General features: G+C 36.3%; 1 protein-coding gene across 5 annotated transcripts in view; it reads right to left on the reverse strand.

Moving 5' to 3' along the window:
• The window catches only part of CSNK1G1 (casein kinase 1 gamma 1), a 97,733-nt gene that overhangs the window by 53,079 nt on the left and 25,770 nt on the right, over positions 1-18,884 (reverse strand). The window contains exon 1 of one of the 5 annotated variants that reach the window (XR_003568228.1): positions 7,142-7,330. The exons of 2 other annotated variants lie outside the window; for them this stretch is intronic. Coding sequence is in view for 2 of the 3 variants with exons in the window: in XM_027851650.1 (XP_027707451.1) it covers positions 7,142-7,295 (154 nt within the window). In the remaining variant the exon portion in view is untranslated. Of the gene's footprint in view, positions 1-7,141; positions 7,457-18,884 lie in introns of those variants that run through there. 2 more of the 5 variants (XM_027851650.1, XM_027851649.1) reach the window with 2 other exon arrangements.

An 18,884-nucleotide genomic window follows, 5' to 3' on the forward strand; every position in this document is an offset into this window, starting at 1 on the left:
TGGCATGGGGAGTGGGAGTGAGAAGAAGGGAGAGAGAAAGGGCAAAGAAATTTAATCAAAATACAAAGAAGTCTTCTTAGTCAAACTATGCCTTAAATCATATGTGATATACTATCACATGTGAGGTCTAAGTATAGACAAAAGGAGACACAGTAAGAAATCAAACTGTGGCTTAAGAATAATGAATTTAATAATTGGCAGTTTTCTCAGAGATCACCTAATCCACCTTGATGGTGGAATCCTCTAAGTCTTTAGATACCCTTCGTCCTTTACAGCTAATATGAAACATTTTATGGGTATGTATGGGTGATAAGCTTTTTGGGGCAGCCGAACCTGAAATACCAACCACAACATCATAGGACACTAATTTCATGAAGCAACCAGAATCCACCCGCCCTGTCAATTTACATATAGCTTCATGAGTTTATTCTTAAACCCTCATTTCTCAGTTCTCCTGAAGTTCTTAAAGAGATAAAAATTGGGTGCCACATCTTATTTTCACACTCAGCAAATGTCTCTAGCAGTTTTTCACTCTGAGAAGAATATATTCAATATATCCAGAGGTTCTCAAACTTTTTGGTCTTGGACTCCTTTTATACTCTTAAGACCTCCAAGGAGCTTCTGTTTATATAGGTTATGTCTATCAATACTTAATGTACTATAAACTAATAAATTAAAATGTGTTGGTATCATTATGAAAATAGTTTTGACCTTGAGGATGCTTTGAATGAAGGGACCAAGGAGAGGAATTGTTCTGTATCATTAGCAAGGAGGAAATGGCTGCTGGGGAAGAAACGATGTGACCATTGAAGAGAAGAAGCTATTTTATCTTAGAATTTATGATAAGGAAGGATAGGGAAGCTGGTAACTAAAGTTTTTAAGAGCACATACTTTTAAAAAACTCAGAGAAACAGGATAGGAGCTCATAGCCTAAAATTCAATGGGGGATTAGCCTGAAAGGGATGGAGAGCTCTCAGGAACTGAATTCTAAAGATACAATCAGAAACAATTCTGATGAAGAATAAGAGGGAGAACTTTTCTAAAGTCACATATAGAAATAACTTAGATTTTATTTTATAACTTAGTTTTAAAAAGATTTGTACAGAAGACAAATGCTAGGAACAGAGAATAAACACAAGAGTATGGCACAGTCCTATAAGGACTGCCAAAAGTCTGGGGGATTAAAGCTCAGAGTAAGCTGAGGCTGGCAAGGAAAGTTAAGGGTTTTCAAAAACTAAGGAAGAAAAGAAGGTTACCAAAAAAGAGATAAGACTCCTGGCTCAGGATGGATGGGATAACATTAAAAGAACAGAGAGAAGGGAAAGCTGCTCAAATCTTTTTTTCCCCTGTCAAGGAGAATTATCTTTGGAGTATAAATGACAGAACCAAAATGGCTAATAGAACACTGAAATTGAAGATAAAGAGGGAGATAGTAAGAGAATACCCTAACCGGGATAAAGGTAAGTCACTGGGTCCAGATGAACTACATGTATCCCAGAGTATTGAAAGCACTGGCAAATGTGATTACTGAGCTACCATCAGTGATCGCTAAAGATCTTGGGGTAAAAAAGTCATAAAGAACTAAAGACATGACCCTAAGACATAATAACTGTCTTCAGTTATCTGAAAGGACATCATACGGAAAGGAGGTTAAGACTTGTTCTGCTTGACTTATGAAGGCAGAACTTGAAACAATGAGTAGAAGTCATATAGGAGAAGATTTAGGCTTGATACAAGGAAAAACTTCCAAATAATTATAGCTAACGAAAAGTGGAATGAGCTCCCCTTGGCAGGATGTGGGTTGAACCTTAAACATAAGTCTTTTAAGTAAAAGCTGAATGTAACCACTTATTATGGGAGTTATGAAAGAGTCTTATTTAGATATGGGTTAAATTTGATGGCCTCTAAAGTTCCTTCCAATGGAGTTTATGGCTTATGACAAGAAAAGTCAAATTTGCTGTTTTTGTCTAACACAACGTCCCACGGTTGTTAGAATCACTTGAGAATTTCCACCAACAGCAATGGAGTAAAAAGCAGTGAAGTTAAAAGGACGTCAGGTTGGGCCTCAACACAGAAAGAGATAAATCCTTTGTGCTATGTGAACTTCCCTTATGTTTAGGTCTCTATTACTGTATAAGGCTAAAAGTAATATGAAAAGTGGGGCCCTCAAGTTCCAGGTGACGGGAAATAATCACAGTATTTGGCCAGAATCTGGATTATCAACGAATGATGTGTTTCAGAAACGACTTTTAGTTTATGAGCAAGGTTGGTCCTAAAAGGGAGGTGGGAATGCACCTTCCTCCCTTCTGTGCAGAAGCAGAGGGTCTACAAATATGGACACTGCACAACAACGTTGGATTTGAATGATGTATTGGTTTTTCAGAACTGTATTTTCTTCTTTTCAAAATTCCTTGCTCTAAAAACAAAAGGGGGAGAAAGACTGTGAAATAGTGACATAACAACAACATATAAGTTTGTTCAAATTCTTGAGGTCTGAGTTTAATCACATATAACATAAGATTTGACAAGATGATCTCCACATGAGAAAAGGAAACTTTTAACACATAGCATTAAAATTTCACTATTAAAGACCAGTAATTATGGATACTCAGAGTACGGTACTAATATAGGGCCATTTAATGGCAAAGACTACTCTGTTTATTTTTCACGTGTTTTAACTTTAGTCATACCTTTTGAGCTAATGTTATTTCCTATAATTTTAATTTACTTACAGCATAAACAATAAGTCATTTGAGTGCAATTTTTAAAAATTTTCTAGAAAATAAAGAGATCTTTTTAAAAGGGGTCAGGGGAGAATCATGATAATGTTAAACACGCTCTAAAGGTAAAACAATGACAACAGCACTTCACCTTACCTAGAATGGAGCTGCTATACAGAACAGATTGTTTTGCCACTCACTGAACATACTCTCTGGCTGCACCCACCACCCCCCAGACTCAGGCATACATTCATAGTGAGGTACCATTCCTAATGAGGAGCTACAGTGACCTTGGCACTGCGCTTTCTGCAAAGAATATTTAAAGATGCATATGTTTTCTACCTTCCCCATTCCCCAGTAGAAAAAGACTACAGTTTCTTTACAAGGCTTTTCAAATATGTCAATGTTTTATAGAGTATATAACTCTGACTTTCTTTTTTAAATTAACTAATTTTAAATTAGTTCTTGGTTCCCATTAACTATACAGAAAGGACCAGTTTTCCCATAGGGCAGCTGGGTGGTACAGTGGATGGAGTGCCAGGCCTAGAATCAGGCCTCAGAACTCATCTTCTTGAGTTCAAATCCAGCCTCAGATACTTACTAGCTGTGTGACTCTGGGCAAGTCACTTAACCCTGTTAGTCTCAGTTTTTTCATCAGTAAAATGTGTGGGAGAAGGAAATGGCAAACCACTCCACTACCTTTGCCAAGAAAACCCAAATGGGGTCACAAAGGGTCGGATACAACTGAAAAATGAACAAATGAACAACAAAAAGTTTTTCCATTAGATAGCTTAAATACACTTTTCTTTTTAGGTTTTCTAAGATGACCAATAATTAACAACGATTTCAGTACACAAGGAAGATCTTTGTCATGAAAAAATCATGAAAGGGACAGTCTTATCTCTACTGGAGCCCTTAACATTCTAAATCAAGTATTGGCAATCTATGGCACAGAAGGCACGGACTGTTATCAAACCTTTTTTTCTGGCTGATTTTCAGAGCTTCACCAGAGACAGCCGTCACTATCTACAATTCTTACCTGTTAGTGAACAAAGGGCCGGCTTTGGAGCCAGAAAAGCCTAAGTTAAGTATTGCTTGCCTCTGACCCACACTGGCTGTGTGAAATTAGGCATATTAGATAGTGCTTAGAGTACAGATGCTACTATCAGTTGCAGAGAAGACGTGGAACTGCCATCAGTAGAGGGAATTTCTTTATCTGGGAGGAAAACTATGAAACCATGGGAATGCCCCAAAATGCCCATTCTTAATCTTATCCATATGATTCCTCTCCCTCTATTTTCTTCTGGGAGTTAACACACTACATAATTCATAAGCTCATCTGCCACAAGGAAAAAGTTGGAACATGAGCATGTTAATTTTGAAAGGTCAGGAACCCCAATTTTGACTTTTACAGAAGTACTTATCCACACATATTATTTGGTCACCCTAGAAGGGCCAATTTTATATGTAAGTGAACTAAACAAACACTACCAAATACATTTTCTGTAGCTAGAGAAAAGGATGGCAAATTTCTGGATTTGGATTTTAAAACCAGTAACATTCTGAAACGTTTAATACGACAACTCGTACAAAACACTTAGGATTATCGCAGTAGAATTTAAAGGCTGGAAGGGATCTTGGAGATAATCTAGTTCAAACCTCCTTTATTTTATAGCTGTGGAAACTGAAGCCTAGTGGGACATAATGAGTTTTCAAGGTCACACAAGTTGTCAGTGGAACAACTGTATTTTGAACAAAGGTCTTTTGACTTTAAATCTCAAATATATTAACTCCTCTTTCCTTCTAAAAAGAGGAAGGAGAAAAACAATAAGTTTACCTTCAACTCATATAAAATGAAGAGATCACAAAATGAGTGCAGAGCCTCAATTTTTACTGATAATTTTATTTGGAGATTGTATTAACAGGTAGAACTCGAACTTAATAAAACTAATTGATGGAACTAAGACCAGTGGCTTTCAGAAGCAGGAAAGCAGTCTTGTTCTAGAAGAGTTTTAAGCAGCATAAGAAAGTCTACCTAAGTTCCGATTTGTGTCTTTGGAGGGAGTAGCCAAACAAATGAAAGGATGGATCCATCCAAATGTTTAGAGCAATTTTTCATTAAAAATATGCTTAAATTCTATTTTTATTAACAAAAAAATTACTTTATCAGTCCCCAATATATGGTATAACTTCAAACCTTGTTACACCAAAGGAGGTATGCTAAGGGATCTCTGACCTGACAGAGGCAGGTAGAATTTTACAGAACTCATGACTTAGGTTCATTAACCTGCTAATTTAAAACGTTTTCTAGAAAATAATGGCCCTAAAAATGTGGCATTTTCTTGGGTGGCTGCAATGCCTCAGCTTTCAATCACTATTTGAAAGCATTCAAAAATTAAACCTCGCATAACTGTTTGAACTTCTCCTTTGGATCATGGTACTTAAATCTTGCCAAAACCATGACAAGTATCAAAGTAAAATAAAAGTGCAGTCCACTTTCCAATGAATTATACATCTAACAGTTGTTTCCTGTGGGATTAACTGTCATCACTAAAGTCCTTGACTAATAAATCAACTACTAAAGTCTTAAATATGGATTATGAAGTTATTTTTCAAGAAGATATTTTCAACTAGATGATATATGATAGCCAGTGACTGATTCCTTTATTCCAACTGCTATTAAACTGTTCCTCTGGAACTTGGAGAAGGCCATTTTGGAAGATCAAGCAGTTCTAAGTCAATGTTACCAGGACCCCATTGTGCATGATTCTTAAAAAAATAAATGACACAATTTAAGAACAGATTTATTTCAAAGGACATAGGTCTAGGTAAATAAAATTGTAATTAGTAACTTTTCCAAGGCTTTGTTTAGTCTGTATCTTTTTTTTGGGGGGGGGTGCTAGGCAATGGGGTTAAGTGACTTGTCCAGGGTCACACAGCTAGTAAGCGTCAAGTGTCTGAGGCCGGATTTGAACTCAGGTCCTCCTAACTCCAAGGAGAGTGCTCTATCCACTGCGCCACCTACCTGGCCCCTAGTCTGTATCTTAAAGAATACTTTTTCTCCCTTGAGTTATTATTCAACAATTAAATATTTTAAACCTATTTTAGCCCCATTTCCTTATCTTATCTTCATAATATACCATCATAATATACCATTCTAAACAACTGAAATTTATACATATTTTTACACATGGGGAAAAGAGAACCTCTGTTTTATCTTTTAATTTCCCTTATGCTTTTTTAACAATTCTAATGCTTTCTCTAAAGTGACTCTTTGTACTAAGGGGGTAAGAGTAAGAAAATAGGCAAGCAGATTAGGAAATTGTAATTATTAACTGGCAGGCAAGAAGCTGACTCCTTATAGAGTCTGAAATCTGGCACAAAAGTATGATGAATGCTCAAATAGTTCTCTTGCTGCTATTATGCCATTTAATATTTGTTTAGTTTTTGTTATATAATAGCTACCAAATATAGAGGAATACAGGGTTTCTATTTTTTTTTATTTTATTCTGAACTTAAGGAATAAAACAAGCATTTCCATAACATAATAGAATAGGGAAGGAAAAAAAAGATCATTGCATATGAAACTGAAAAATTATTATGTATAATTTGCTATTCCTTTTAAATATATAAACATTATAATTTAACTTCCCCCCCTTTTTTTCTTCCCTCTCCCCAACCCCAACCCTAGAGATGGCAGAGTTCCAATTTTCCAGGGCTGCTACTCCAAAAGAACGTTCCAATACATAGTCTCCACACCCACCCTCCCCTTTTCTATCTAGATCATCATCTCAGGCTGCTCTACCAGTGAGGTTGAGCTCATGGGTCAAAGTGTATGATGCCTAAGTGTATGCATTGGGGATGAGGAGGCTGACTTTGAAAAGCAGTCTAAAACTAACATCCATTCTATGTCATGGAAACAAAGATAAAGGTTGAGTTTAGTAGGAACAAATAAGCATAAGAGCCATGAGATGGTGAAAGAGAAAATTACTGGATACAAGCTATAACAAAGTGCTTAAGTGTCTGGTCAGATGTTGGAAGAGTTTATTTATATATATTTTGCCACTGTGTGAAGCTCAGTCTCTTAATCTCTGTAAAACCTATGGATGGAAAACCCCTAAAGATAGTAACTATCCCTCTGCCATGGAATTTATATACTATATTACATGCTATAAGGACTAAAATGTAATTATGAATGAAAAGTTTTTGTCACTGAAGTTCTAGATCAAATTACTTATCTTCATGTGCAACTTTCCTCAATCTCATTTGCAACTTTTGATTTACATAGTAATCAAAACATATTTTCTCTTTCTTTTTTTTTTTTTTCAAATCAGACCAAGGCTTTTATTTTATTCATTTTTTGCATTTAAAATATCCTTCAATGACACCTTTGGCCTGAGATTCCTTGCCATAGTCCTTACCAACAGCGCAACTGCAGCCAGCCACTTTACGGGGCTTTCCCTCTCTGTCAGTTTGACAGAGGCCTGCCCATTCGCCCAGCTTCTTGTTGTCATCAACCTCGATCAAGTTTATCTGGTGCTCAGCACACAGGGCCTCAACCAACTTTACATACATAGGTTCATCACAGCTGGAAGCAAGAACACAAAGATGGGCTTGGTGTTTGTCCAAGGCTTTGGTAGCTTCACGAATTCCACGAGCTAGGCCATCGTGGATGAGTGCAGTCTTCACCACTTCTTGTAGAGCGGTATTAACGTCCGTTACACCTCCAGCAGCAATGCCTTTTTCCGCCATGGCAGCAGTTCACGGGTGAAGCTAAATTCTGAAAACACCCGGAAGTCTCCGCCTCCCACTTGATTCAACGGTGACAGGGAAAGAGCTCTCTCTTTTTTCTTTCTTTCTTTTTTTTTTTAAAAAAAGCACTAACTTCACTAATATCATCAGTAAGTTGTAAATAGCTCTTTGTGGTGTCTCAGTGGTAAAACAGCAGTGAATATGGCCCCATTGGGAGATCACTATGAAATTTGAAAATTACAAATAACATGCATGCATTGATATAACTGGATGGTCTAGATTCCACATATTAGTCATACTTGGTTTTATAGCAGAAAAATTAATATGGCAATTTTTTTATCTCCACTTCCCATAGTTCCATCTCTTTAGAGCTTCCTACCTCTAACCTTTAACCTGTGTTCTTTCCCAAGAGCCACAAAATATCCCATTATCAAGCAAAACAAGAACAATGGCATAAAATGCTACTAAAAAGAGGAACTCAATACACTCTGCATATGGAATGATTCTCATTCACAGAGGTCCCAGTGAGGATTCAATCCACAAGAGACAAAGTTTATAGTCTAATATAAATATAAGTCTATGGAATCTCTCTTTGTGACTCTCTCTACTCTGAGCATTTTCACTGGCTATCCCCTATGCCTGGAACATTCTTCATCTCTCTTTCCATGCTTCTGGGGCTTCTTTCAAGTGGTTGATAAAACCCCACCTTCTGTAAGAAGCCTCTCCCAATCCTCCTCAATCTTAGAGCTCTTTCTCTGAGACTATTTCCAGTTTATCCCGTAAATATCTTTGAATATAGTTGTTTATATGTTGTCTTCTTCATAAGACTGAGCTCCTTGAAAGTCAAGACTGCTGATCTTTTTTTGACCTTTTTTTTCTTTTTCTTTTTTTGGTATCCTAGTGCTGGCCCCTAGTAGGTGCTTAAGAAATGCCAGCTGACTGACTAATATGATGTGACTGGTTCATTCCAGATAGATGGAAGTCAGGCAACAATCTTTCCTGTGTTTGGGGACAGGAACATATCTGAAAGATGGATTCACATTTGCAGATAAGACATGTTGGCTTGAGAGTTGATCAAATGTTCTTCTAAATTTAATCTATTGGGGCAGCTAGGTGGCGCAGTGGATAAAGTAAAGGCCCTGAAGTCAGGAGGACCTGAGCTCAAATCTGGCCTCAGACCAAACACTTAACACTTACTAGCTGTGTGACCCTGGGCAAGTCACTTAACCACAATTGCCTTAAAATAAATGAATGAATGAATGAATGAATGAAAAAATAAACAAATATAATCACTTCATCACTCAAAAAAAATCTGCATGAAAAATTTGAAGAGTACTCTCATTTCTGTAGTAAAGTCAAATCTTCTATGTCACTGCAAAACCATACTGCTGTGTGTTTATGTTGCACTTTTCTCTTGAGCATCTAAGTCCTTTACTGAAACATTAATTTCCTACTTTACATGTCTGCAATCTAGGTAATGAGCAAAAGGTTTTTCTTTTTTTCTATTTTTTTTTTTAAATGAGCGAGGAAACAGACTGGATGGGCAAATGGGCTTTCAAAGTCATACATGGGCTTCAACAAAATTAAAGTCTAATGTGACAGCTCTGAGCCTATTAGGTAGGTAGTGCATATATAGGTAGCCCTTTTGTTTACAAAATGCTACAATTCTTGGAAACACTATAGCCACACAATCACAAAAGGTGTATAGGTGACAAAGACAGCTATCTACCCATTGAATACGGGCCTTGGGCACACATGAAGGTCAACTAGCACCCTTTTATTTCAAAGGACTATGAAATGTTTGGCCTCTTGTCAAAATCACCTTGCCTAATCATTTTACCACTGGCTAACATTGCCTTCCCCAGGCTTCTGACTAGGCTGAGAAGGTTGACAGGTTGTCACTAGAAAGCTCTAAGTCACTAGGGAATGGCTTGTTTTCTTTCAAACAAGGAGATTATTGATAAGAATTTAACACTTCCCTTGTCTTTTGAAGCATAAGAGTCACAATGCTGACTTTCAGTAAAACTGAGGTGGGTAAGAGTGGACATTCTAAAAAAAATTTCATTCTACTTATTTGGATGTATCAAGTAACTTATTTGTCTCTTATGTGAGGATTACCAGTTCCTTTCCAGGTAAATGAAAGAGAAACCCTCCATTAATGAAGTACACTAATGCTGAGAAAGAGAAAAAAGGACAGAGGAAACAGGGCTTAGGTTAGTCTCAATATAGCTACTTGTCCATTCACCCTGAGTATTTAAGAATTCTTCTCAAGCAAGTGGGAAGAGGCAGTGAAGCTAAATGGTTCATTAGGGCTAAGATGAGCTACCATACCTCCTTTTGGGAACCCTCAAGATCACTGTGGTAGCTCCAGGAAGAAAAAGAGTACTTACTATGGCTTCATTTTCCATGGATCCAGGCTTTCAAAATTCCTAGTGAAGAAAGGGCAGCTGATTTTCCATTTCATCAATAATCCTGGGAAATTTCTTTTTTTTTTTAATAAATTTATTTTGAATTATCAACAGTCACTTCCATAGGCTTTTGAGTTTTAAATTTTTCTCCCCTTCCCTCCCCAAGACAGTGCACAATCTGATATAGGCTATACACATACATTCCTATTAAACACATTTCCACATTAGTGATGTTGTAAGTAGGAATTAGAACCAATAGGAGGATCCACCAGAAAGAGGAAACAAAACACAACAGAAGGGAAAAAAACTAGCAAATGGTATGCTTCGATCTGCATCCAAACTCCATAGTCCTTTCTTTGTATGTGGATAGCATTGTCCATCATGAGGCCTTTGGAGATGTCTTAGATCCTTGTATTGCTGAGAAGGGTTAAGTCGATCAATAATAGTCATCTCACAACGTGGCTGTTATTGTGTACAACATTCTCCTGGTTCTGCTCACTTCACTCAGCATCAGACCATAAAAATCTTTCCAAATCTTGGGAAATTTCAAATATAGCCACTGTCCCCTAGGAAGCAGATGGCTAGCAGAAGCTGTGAGAGCAAGAGCTGAAGGCAACTTTATGGTTTGCTTGCTTGGTTTCTTCTTTTTTTTAAATTCTTAATATTTTTTTATTAATTTAATTTTAGTTTTCAACACTCACTTCCATAGGCTTTTGAGTTTTAATTTTTTCTTCCCCTCCCTCCCTAAGATAGTGTGCAATCTGATATACACTCTACATATACATTCCTATTAAACATATTTTCACATTAGTCATGTTGTTAGGAAGAATTAGAACCAACAGGAGGAACCACAAGAAAGAGGAAACAAAACAAAACAGAAGAGAAAAAAAGCAAATAGTATGCTTCAATCTGCATTCAAACTCCATAGTTCTTTCTCTGGATGTGGATAGCATTTTCCATCATGAGACTTTTGGAGATGTCTTAGACCCTGGCATTGCTGAGAAGGGCTAAGTCTATCAAGTTAGTCATCACACAACATGGTTGTTACCGTGTACAACATTCTTCTAGTTCTGCTCACTTCATTCAGCATCAGTACATACAAGTCTCTGCAGGTTTTTCTCAAGTCCACCTGCTTATCATTTCTTATAGCAAAATTTGGTTTCTTCTTTTCTTGGATTTCATTGATACCTCAGGGTTTTTTGGGGGGGTAGGGGTTGGGCAATGGGGTTAAGTGACTTGCCCAAGGTCACACAGCTAGTAAGTGTTATGTGTCTGAGGCCAGATTTGAACTCAGGTCTTCCCGAATTCAGGGTTGGTACTCTACTCACTATGCCACCTAGCTGCCCCCGGGTTTTTTTTTTTTAAATACCACAAATATTTCCCAATCATTATACCCATTTTTTTCATATCCTTGTCACAAAGAAAAACTTTAAGTAAAATTGATGGCACTGTATGCAACCCTTAAAATCTGTAGCTCCCTATCTCTCTATTGAGAGGAAACAGCTAAGTCTGATTATTTGACTTCTGGAACCAATAATACATTAATTATATCATAGTCATCATGCATATAGTTTCTGCTTACTTAAATCTGGATCAGTTCATAAAGTCTTCCCAGGTTTCTCTGAGAATTCTCTGAACTATGATCATAAGAAATATTCATCATTTCTTATAATACAATAATATTCTTTAATTCATATACCACAATCTTTGTAGCCATTCTCCAACAGATTGGCACTTATTCTTTCCAATATTTTTTGTTACCACAAAAAGGTCATCTGTGAATATTTTTCTATATAAGGTCTGGTATACATGTGTAGTGGGATTTGTATGTCAGAGTATGAACAGATTGTTAATTTTTCTTGCATAATTCCAAACTGTTTTTAGAATTGTTGGACCAATTTACAGCTCTACCAACAGTGCCTCGCCTTTGTACCCATAGCCCCTCCAATACTATTTCCACTTTTGCCAGTTTGATGGATGTGAGATAAAACCTAAAAGTTCTTTTAACTGATAGTGATTTGGAACATTTACTCATATGGATGCTCAAAATCTTATAATTCTTCTAAAAATTATTTATATCCCTTAATAATTACATTTTGGGGGAAAGTTTTTGCTTGGCCTTACATAATTGTTTTAATAACATACATGTGTGTATGTATGTATACACATATGTGTATACATATGGGCATATATGCATATAAATCAGCTATCAGATGTCTCATCAGAGAGATTTTTGATGCAAAAAATCTCCCCCTGTTGACAGTTTTCCTTATTGTATTTACATTGATTTTTGTTCACATAAAAGTTTTAAATTTTTAAATGATTGAAATTCCTGGTAAGGAAACTCACTATTCCAATGTAGACAGGCAAATGATGCAAATTACAGCATTGAAACCTATTACAATGCTTCTTTCTATTTTGTAATTTTTTAGAAAAAAATCTGTGACCTCTTATAATCTAAATCACTTATATACAGGATTTTAGTGTTGTAAATGGTGTAGGATACCAGGTTAGACTTATTTGACAAAGTGCTTTGTAGTTTTCTCCGAAGATTTTGTGAATAGAGCCTACTCAACTCTCTTCATCCAGGCTAGAGACCTCCCCTCCTTCTATTGACTGTCCTAGTCCTGTTTTGTTTTGTTTTTTTAAATATATTTCTTTCCTTATATTTTACTTTCCTTTTTAATATACTTTCATTTCCTCCCACTTTTTCATCCTTCCTGCCTTTCCATTTTGTACCAAAACTCATTCTTTAATCTTCATGTTATACTACTTGAGACAATGAGAGAGATCTCAAGTACCAAAAACTATTTTGTGAAGAAGTCAAGGGGATATTCTTACTAAGTTAAAAATTACAGGAAGCCAGAGCCTCCTATTATCTGCATAAGAATATAGACATGAAAAACAAGAGGAGATCTTCTACAAAATACTTAAGTATACACAGCACTTTCTTCATAGACTGGCAAACAGTTATTTTTTTGGTCTTCATAGGGTTGTGAAAAAATATTGTAGTGTCTTGGAAGATCATGGAAGATCTGCTTAGTATAAGCAGAAATAACAACTTTAATGCTGGAATGAAAATTAAAGGTAAAATAACTGAGGATCAGGTTTGCAATAGTCATGTTGGACCCAGCACAGAGGTAAAGAGGAGAAATGGAAGATCTAGGTGAAGTGACAAAATTCAAGAATAGAATGAGTATTTAATTTGAAATACAGTAATGATTCAAAAAGAGTCCACAGTAATGGAGGTAAGATACAACTTTTATTGGGAAAATTTTAGAGGGAAAATAAGTGTGGCACAGCAGACAGAGGGACAGCTTTAGCATTAGGAAGACCTCAGTGCCTCTAGTTGTATGGCCCTAGGCAGACATTCAGAGTTCAAAGAACTCTCTAAGACTGTAAGTTACACAAAGTCACTGATCTACATTGGTGGAGAAAGTTTCCTTACCAGGAATTTCCAACAAGGATAAAATTACAAGTCTGGACTAAAATAAAAATGTTTTAAAGTACAAGGTACTATACTAGGCACTGAGAATATAAAGACAAAATTGAAATACTATAATGCCCCTCAAGGGGCTTGTATTTTACTGAGGAATACAACATGTATAAATAGTTAAGTACAAGATAATTAAAGGAAAGAGAAAGCATTTCCTTCTCAGGAAATGATTTGGTCTCCTCCACAAATGAAAGTGAAGCCATCCACGATAAAATCCTTCACTTCCTTAGACCACAGCTCAAAACTGAACCACCTATTCTACTATTCTCTCTTCAGTTCATGTAAGTCTTCCCAGGTTTTTCTGAAACCATCCTGCTCATTGTTTCTTATAGCACAACAGTATTCCATCATATTTCTATACTATTCCTATACCATAGCCTGCTTAGTCATTCCCCAATTGATGGGCATCCCCTCAGTTTCCAAAAAGAACTACTGTAAATATTTTTGTATTATTGTGCTATAAGAAACAAGCAGGATCATTTCAGAAAAGCCTGGGAAGACTTATATGAACTGATGCAAAGTGAAATGAACAGAACCAGGAGAATATTATACATGGTAATAGAAAAACTATAACAATGATTAACTATAAAAGACTTAGCTACTCTTATCAACAATGCTCCAAGAGGATGCCAAAGGATTCATGATGAAAAATGCTATCTTCTTCCAGAGGGAGACATGATTTCACATGTATAACTGATATCATATTGCTTGTCTTCTCAGTGGGTGAGGGAGGGACTGGAAGGAAGGAGATAATTTGGAACTCAATTAGAAAAAAAAAGAATGTTAAAAATAAATAATGGACTTTTTTTTTTAATTGGATATAACAATAATTAAAGTTTCTAGAGTCATCTCTATTTTCTATCTCATCCACAAACTAATTCAAAGCTAAACAAATGACAACCACAAGTTTGGAAAGAATCAAAATGTTTTATAATTTCTAGTGTCAGCTAGTCAATTTGTTCAGAACTGATAAAAGGCCAGTTCATACTATATTATGGTTGAAAATATAAACACACACACATGTAACGCATGCATATACATATATATGTGTGTACGCTAGTATGTACTATGGGCAGTATTTTTTATTTGTATTTACATAAGAATCTATGTGAATGCCAAACATGAATGTGTACATATACTATGAATATATTTCAAATTGTAATAAAGTTTTTATATCCTTCCATCAAGAAACTAGTTTTAACAGTATAGTCCCTTTATTCACTGACCTAGATTGAAACCACTCTACTATTTAGTAGACAGTAATTCAGAGTTGCTGAGACTAAAATTTTAAAAATATATCTATTACCCTAAAGTTATCTGGTGCTGAGGTTCTCTAAATCAGTCCCTGAATAAAAGACATATGGTCCGTTACTAGACATACATTTGAACTTTTTTCAGCTTGAAAATCTGCCAGACTTTGCAATCTGTTAGCATGGAATTTGATAACTTTAGGGTCACCATCACAAGATACCAAAGCATTGGGGAGAATATTAGTAAGGAAGTTTCCATAAAGATATATAATAATTAGGGAAATATTTGTTGAAAAATCCATATATTCTCTCTCTCTCTCACACACACACACACACACACACACAAAATTTCAATAACACAAAAGAATAAAACCAAAGTGGTCTTAATTTAATAGTCACAGCGGATGCTTTAGAGTAGAACCACTCCCCAGAGAGTCTAAAATTATTCAAGAACATCATTTCTATAATTAAAAGGTTAAGGAAACATTTTCACAGACTCTGAGAGGAAGGGACCTTAGAAGACAAAAAAAAAATCACCCATACAGAATTCCCCTCTAGAATGCTGTCATCCATTCTTTACCTGAAGCCCACAGTACGAGGGTAAAAACACTATTATTCCAACTCATTCCACTTTCGGATAGTTCTAATTGTTGAAAAGTTTTTCCTTACACAGAACATTTATCTGATGGGAATTTTCACCCTTTGTCTACCAATCAATAACCAAACAAGCCTTTATCAAGCACCTACTATGGGCCAGGCCTTGTGCATTGGAAGTACAAATAAAGTCAAAAACCAGTCTCCACTCTCAAGGAGTTCAGAGTCTAATGAGGGAGGCAAAAAGCAAACAACTGTGTGCAAATAAGAGATAAACAGACAGATAGATAGATTACATAGATATAGAGGACAAACTGGAGATCTTCAACAGAGGAAGGGCAGCAGCTTTAAGGGAGGTTGGGAAAGGCTTTTTGTAGAGAGTAAGATTTTAGCTGGCACTTGTACCAGTAGGTAAGGTGTAAGAAGACTAGAAAGGTAGGAGAGAGGCAAACTACCATCAAACTTGCACTTTAGGAAGATTCATTTAGTACCTGAGTGGAAGCTGTACTGAATAGACTTGAGACAGGGAGGCCAAATAATAGGCAATTGCAATATTCCAAGTGGAGGTGATAAAGGTCTAAACCAGGGTGGTGGCAGTGTCAGTGCAGAGAAAGAGGCATATGCAAGAGATGTTAAGAAGATAAAATTGACAGGCTTTGGCAATGGATGAACGTTGGAGAGTGGGACTGAGAGAGAATAAGGAGTCAAGAATGACCCCTGAGCTATGAGCCTGGGAGACTGGGAGAATGGTGGTGCCTTTGACAATAAAAAGTTAGGACAAGAGGGGTACTGAGGAAGGGGAGTAGATAATGGGTTCAGTTTTAGACATGCTGAGCTTAAGACGTCTATGGACATCCAGTATGAGATGTCCAATAGGCAGCTGGAGATAAAAGACTGAAGGTCAGCAGAGAGATGAGGGCTGGATAAATAGATATGGAAATTATCAGCTAAGAGATGTGAAGTGAAACCATGAGAGCTGTTCCTCACTCATTTACTCCTTCAACAAGCATTTATTTATGAAGTACCAGGCTCTGTGTTGGTGCTGGGGGTACAAAACTAAAAATTAAATGGTTCCTACCCTCAATGAGTTTACATGCTATTATCATAACATGACTATAAAAAAGTAAACATATATACAAGTATACACAAAGTAATTTCTAGGAAATAAGAGAGAAGCTTTCTGTAAAAGTATCACTTAGGTTGAACTTTGAAGGAAGCTAGAAATACTAAGAAGATAAGTTGAGAAAGGAGTGATTCCAGTTTGTGCAAAGACAAGTAGATGGGAAATAGAATACTGTGTATAAGGAACTGCAAGAAAGTCAGTTTGGCTGAAAGAAATGTGAAGGGAAATAATGTATAGAAAATCTGAAAAGGAAGATTTAATATTTGATCCTGGAGGTCAAGGAAGCTACTGGAGTTTAGTGAATGTGAGGGTAACATGACTGGACCTGTACACCAGAAATACCACCTGGGTAGCTGAGTGGAGGATGGATTGGAGCATGGAGAGACTTGAGGCAGGGAAACCAACTGAAAGTTTGTACTATAAAAATAGTACAAACAAGAAGTGATGAAGAGACTTTACAAAGGTGGTGGATGTAGCTGATTGAGAAGAAAAGTGTAGGCAGAGCAATAAGTATGGCCTCGAGAGAAAGACTATATGTAATAGTGAAAATGAAAAATAGATTTGTAAGTAGTAAGGCATAGATAGGGTAGGGCAAAATGAAAGATAGATTAGATAAAGGAATTTCACAGTCCTCTTCATCACAAAAGTGGAACATCTGCGGGCAATGGCAAGATCGAGTATGTGACAATCACTGTGTGTAGCTGAGACCAAATGGTGGAGTAGTCATGGGAGTTGAATGGATTGTGGAACATCAACACATATGCTGAAGTCCCCTAAAACAACCACTGAACTCATGGAGAAAGAAGAGAGAATGTCTTGAGGATGGGCAAGCAATGTCTACTAGAATCTAGATTATACAACAAATTTAGATAGAGTGAACATAAAAAGGAAAAGTTCCTGAGTCATGAGTAGAGAGATAGTTAAGAAGTGACAATGAGGGGCAAGGAATATTCTGCCTATCTCCAGGGCCAGTGAGTCAGAGGGTGTGAGAGAGGATGAAATCAGTATTGAAAAGGAGGGCATGAAATACAATGACAGGAAGAAGACATAAGGAAACAATAGCAAGTGGTCTGAAAAGAAGTTTATATTAATTATAGAGTGGGAGTTCCAGAGGGCACAGTGTAATGTTTAGACACATGTGAAGTGAGACATGGAATAGGAGATTTAGTGTTCAAGTTGAAAGTGATGAAAGAGCTGGTACCAGGAGTTGGAGAGCAGGATTTTCTCTTTGGTCTAGGATTCAGTATCACAGGAATGGGGAGAATAAGCAGGGGCAAGAATCTGATAATCACTGGGAAAGAATCTAGGCAGATAGGAGGAGCATCACTGAAGAAAAGGTTAGTAAGATATTCTCTATCTGGTCTCACGTCAGTGTCTCTATGCCTGCAGGTGCAACGAAGTACTGTGGGACTTGGGGAGGGATGCATCTACTCCTAGTCTGAGATGGTCAGGTCCAGTGATATGGGTAAGACTCTAATGTCTCTATTCCACCATGAAGTAGAAAGGCAATCAATAATTATAAATTGTGCTATTCAAGTAACATTTTAAGATGAAATGTTAAGCAAGGCATTAGAAATTGAGGTTGGGAAAGGGCCAAAAAATTATTCTTAAAGGCCTTTTACAATTTCTATTAACTATTTTTTCCAGCACATTAAATGCATTAAGATGCCTCAATCAGACAGTAGATCACATTTCTCTACCACTAATGGAGAAATAGATTTTTAGAGAGTTAAGTCATTAAATTCTGTGACTTTTTTTTTATTAAACAAAATGACATGGTCAGTATTACCCTTTATCAAAGAGCAATTAGTGATTTTCAGACTCACTCAGGTATTTTTTGTTCTTTACCACACCTTATAGCTTAATGAGAAATCTATGTCAGACAAAGTGGCAAAACTTACAGTCCTGGTTTTCAAAGCCAATGGAAAAACTCTACTACTTTTTGCTATAGTACAATGATAAAAATTAAATATATTTTAGGAAGTGGAGAAAAACTTTTTTTTATCTTTAGCCAATCTACCTTTTAAGACAGAAGTAGCTGTGCTTAGAATTTCTTTAACTAGCCCACCTGTAAGACAGAAGTAGCTGTACTTAGAATTTCTCTAACCAGATTACCTTTAAGCAGAAGTAGCTGTGCTTAGAATTAACTGCCTTTCCAACAGCTACCAGGTAGCAAATGTTTCTGATCTGTCACTAATGTCCAGAGAATTCATGATACCCTTAGTTTTATAAATAAATAATAATATAAAATAAAATATTTATTTTATTTATAAAACAATTAAAATAAATAATATAATATAATAAATTAAATTAAAATTAAAAAATTTTAAAAATTATTTAGAAAATAAAATAAGTAAATAAATAACATGAATAATAAATAATGCATAAATAATGTAGCTATCTCATCTCCCCTGGAAGCATGTCTCAACTATTCAGAATTTGTACAAGTAGGCTGCGGGGTAATGAAAAGAGGAAAGAGAAAAACTTCATACCTGGGGGGCATTCTTTGTTTTCATATGGTTTTAAAGGTAGAAGTATTTC

The sequence above is a fragment of the Vombatus ursinus genome, unplaced genomic scaffold (assembly GCF_900497805.2).
Source record: "Vombatus ursinus unplaced genomic scaffold, bare-nosed wombat genome assembly UNPS02009205.1, whole genome shotgun sequence".
NCBI lineage: Eukaryota > Metazoa > Chordata > Mammalia > Diprotodontia > Vombatidae > Vombatus > Vombatus ursinus.